Genomic DNA, 4,343 nt, shown 5'->3' with positions numbered 1-4,343 from the left:
TCAAAAAAAAAAAAAAAAAAAGAAAGAAAGAAAGAAGAGAGCTCCGATCTTCTACTGAATGAATGAGGAACACAATCACAACCTTTCTCAGTTCAGGATTCTGTTTCCTTACCTGATTTAGGGTAAGTCACTGTTACTATATCCTCATCTGTTATCACGAACTCTTCATGTGCTTTTCTAAGGATCTCAAAACTGTAAGGCCTCCTCAGGAAAGATATCCCTTCACACCACAAATTGTCATCTCACATGATAATCAGCTCCCTGTACTTGGCATGAGGGTTTCAGTTGCAGACACTGACAGAGGCTGTGGCATCTGCTGGCAGATTAGATTTTATAGTGAAGAGATAAGGATCAATAATCTTTGCCCAGTTTGCTGCAAAGTTTGCTGGCTAATTCAGAGCAGTAGATATGGTGACCAAGAGTCACAAGTTTAATGATATTGAGCAATTGTGAACTCAAGAAAACATTTTGGAGGTAGTCTGTGTTTGAGTTCATAGGAGTGAACCAGAAATTCAGTGACAAAAACACAATGACATAGGAATGTGTGTACATTTAAAAATACTTTCAAAGCTGGACCTGGTGACTTCTGCTTGTAATCTTAGGACTCTGGGAGATCTAAAAGAGTAGACTGCTTGAGCTCAGAAGTTCAAGACCAGCCTGAGGAAGAGCAAGACCCCACTTGTAGTAAAAATAGAAAAACTAGCCAAGCATAGTGATAGGTGCCTATAGTCCCAACTACCTGGAAGGCTGAGGCAAAAGGTGCCTATAGTCCCAGCTACTTGGAAGGCTAAGGCAAAAGGAGCTCTCAAACCCAGGAATTTGAGGTTGCTATGATCTATGATGCCATGGCACTCTACCCAGGGCAACAGAGTAATACTCTGTCTCAAAAAAAAAAAAAAAGAAAGAAAGAAAGAATGCCAATACTTACCTAAAAAGTGTGGATAAAGACATGAGGTTAGAATAGTGTCTCTATCACCCTGCAAGAGTGTGTTTTACAGTATGTCATTCACCATGATGGATAATTTGTATTCTTTCCTGATAGAAAATGTACTCTACCTGCCAAGAGCTAAGTAGCATGAGCGCATGGGACAGCAAAGTGGGCAGTATTTATTGAGGAAAAAAGAAAAGTGACCTTCACGAATAGTCTGACTGGTAACATCTGGGTATTTTCCCTATTTGGACATATCTGAGACTTGGCTGAGAGTTCAGCTTCTTTGATTGGCTGAGACTCAGATCCTTTCCACAGGAATGTACAGTTTGCGGTTTATTGACATGGTAAGTTAGGTTACAGTTTGCTACATAGAGAAATGGTTTTAGGCAAAATTTAATTAAGCAGGTGATTTGCTCAAATTTTCAGGAAGATACATGAAGAAAGGCCTCAGCAGTTGATGTGTCAGGAACACAATGTCTTCATTAGAGTAGAACAACCTGAAATTTCAGTGGATTGCATCTGAGAAATGAATCCAAGGATGAACCAAATACATAAAGTAAGAGTGAGCAAAAAAACACTGATCCTTGCTGGTTTACAGACACTTTCATACACACTAAAGGAACCATTATTACCTCTATTTCAAAGTTGGGAAATGGGGTTCCAGTGGGAACACAATGAGATTTACACAGCTGGGATTCACACCCAGGCAGTATCATTGCAGAGCCTGTAGCAGGTTGAATTGTGACCTCCAAAAAGATATGTCCATGTTGTAACCTCCAGAACTTATAAATGTGAGCTATTTGGACAAAGGGTTTCTACAGATATAATTGAGTTAAGAATTTGGAAATGACATCACTGGTAATTACTTGTGGGCCCTAAATCCAATGCCACATGTCCTAATGAGAGACAGGAGAAGAGAAGATACAGAGATACAAAGAAACAGGCCACATTGAGATGCAGGCAGAGATGGAGCATGGCGACCACAAGCCAAGAAGTGTCCATAAACACAGGGAGCTGGAAGAGGCAGGAAGAATCTTTCCCCAGAGACTCCAAAGAAAGCCCAGCCCTCCTGACAACTTGATTTTAGACTTCTGGCCTTCAAAATTAAAAGAATAAATTTCCTTTGTTTTAAGACACCAAGTATGTAGTAATTTGTTATTGCAGCCATAGGAAATTAATACCATGCCCTTTGGTTCCATATTACAGCACTTCCTCCAGGATGACATGAGCTGACATGCATCAGATCTCATGCTTCTCTGGGGATATTTGGCGGGGGGTGGGGGGTTGGCCATTTAAGGTGCCAGGAGTGAGAGAACAGAGCATAGAGACAGTGAGTCCTCAGTGCAGAGTTCCAAACTTCTCTTCTGTAGACTCTTCTAACTACACATACAAAGTTAACCCACAAAACTGTTGCACCTAAAAGAAGTCCAGAGACATTTGTATCATTTCCATGCCCAGAAATCTGTAGATCCTACAGATCCTACTGAAGAAGCAGAAGTGAGCTTGAACATTTCAATAGTGAGTGGTGAAAAGGACAAAGGATGCCTAGGGCCATTTGTTGCTCCAGAGGCCCAGTGATGGTCCATTTAATGGCATTTGCATACTGAGTTCCATCTATGCTTTGAACAGAACTTTCAGGCACCCGAGAGACAGAACAAAATACCAGTCTCTACTCACTTCATTAACCTTTAACAACATCCACACAATGCCCATCAATACACAGAGTAGTATCAATGTTTAAGATCCATCATTGGCATATAGAAAGGCTACTGATTTGCATACATTAGTTTTATATCTCAAGACATTATCATATTTTTTGATCATTTCCAGGAGTGTTGTGGTTGAGTCCTTGGTGTTTTCTAAGTATAAGATCATATCATCAGCAAAGAGCTAGAGTTTGACCTCCTTTGTTCCCATGTGAATACTCTTGATCTCCTTTTCTTGCCTGATTTCATTGGTTAGGACTTCCAGCACTATGTTAATAGTAGCAGAGATAGGGGGTATCCTTGTCTGGTTTCAACTCTAAGTGGAAATTCTTTTAATCCATTCAGTATGATATTGGCTATGGGTATGTTGTAGATGGCTTCTATCAGTTAAGAAATGTCTCATCTATGCCTATTTTCTTCAGGAGACTTTACATATTTTGTATTTGCCTGGATAGAATTAAAGAATGTTCTCCTTTGTAAAGTGTCACAAGAATGGAAAAGAAAATATCCAATGTACTCAATATGAATATGAAATTAGCCTATGAACAACTATATGCCCACATGAGAGAAAAATTGAATTAAACCAAAGGGAGGGGAGGAAGGAGGAGGGAGGAGAGAGAATGGAGGAGGGAGGGGACTAGGTAAGCTTTCACCTAAGGGGCACAATGTAGGGTTATATGGCACACCTCTAGGGTGAAGGGCTCAACTACAACTTGGACTTTGCATAACAAATGCAAACAATGTAACCTAATCATCTGTACCATCATATTAATCTGAAATTAAAAAAAGAAAAAGAAAGAAAGGCCTACAAGGAGGAAGAGAGAGTTACAGCAATGGGCAGTGCCTAGTTCCAGTTCTTGGTCCCAGGGGGTGGAGGTTGCTGCTACTTCCATTTTCCTGAGCCAAAGCAAAAGGAAAGTGCCAAATAGCAAGTCCTTAGGACCTTCTCCACAGTCTCCACCTCACAGTCTTGGGCTCCTTTGTGTCCACTCTCCTCTGCCCTCCTTCACACTTGCTGCTGTCAGATGAGAGAGAGTAGATGAGCAGAAAGAGCACAATTCTGGGAAAAAACAAGCTTGGGAGCTGAGAGATTTGAGTTCTACTCTTGTCATCCCTTGGTGATGACATCATTATTTTGGGTTATTCACGCTTTTGGTGCCAGAGTTCCTAGAGCAATAAAAGGTGATCACATTGATCTGTTACAGAAAGGTTTTCATGGCATAGAATTCCAAATAAAGGATGTGTAGGTCTGAAAGAAAAGATTAAAAAAAATAGACATTATGCACCATTTCTAATTGAGAAAACTAAGACTCCCACAGAGCTTAAAGCCCCTTTCAGAAGCACTAACTTGCAAATTAAGGAAGTGAGGAATTGGGGCACACCATCCACTCTTAGATAATTTGGAAAAGCTGTCCACATATTAGATAAGAGTGAAGATTAGTCACCAAAACTTTTATGTTATACTTAGGTTTATAAAACTTGATGTACTAAATATTTCCTGGGTATCATGGCATGTGATAGAAACCTTTCTGTGTTTTGTTTCTCTCTTTTTTTTTTGGAAATGGGAATGATAATCTTACCTACTACCTAATTTTTTTTGAGTTTATTTATTTATTTTTTTAATTGAATGGTAACTATGTACATTAATGCACTTCTGGGGTACAGTGTGGGGTTTTCACATGCAATCCGAACTACTTCCATCAAAC

General features: G+C 39.8%; 1 protein-coding gene across 1 annotated transcript in view; it reads right to left on the bottom strand.

Annotated features, from left to right (window-relative positions):
* Positions 1–248, bottom strand: part of LOC100957822 (bile salt sulfotransferase) — an 11,598-nt gene extending 11,350 nt beyond the window's left edge. Inside the window, 1 exon segment of the mRNA XM_012813851.2 lies at positions 113–248. Coding sequence (XP_012669305.1) covers positions 113–248 — 136 coding nt within the window.
* Positions 249–4,343: the final 4,095 nt, after the last annotated feature.

The sequence above is a fragment of the Otolemur garnettii genome, unplaced genomic scaffold (genome assembly GCF_000181295.1).
Source record: "Otolemur garnettii isolate 467f Iridium unplaced genomic scaffold, OtoGar3 scaffold00317, whole genome shotgun sequence".
Lineage (NCBI taxonomy): Eukaryota > Metazoa > Chordata > Mammalia > Primates > Galagidae > Otolemur > Otolemur garnettii.
This window is presented reverse-complemented; position numbering and strand designations above follow the sequence as displayed.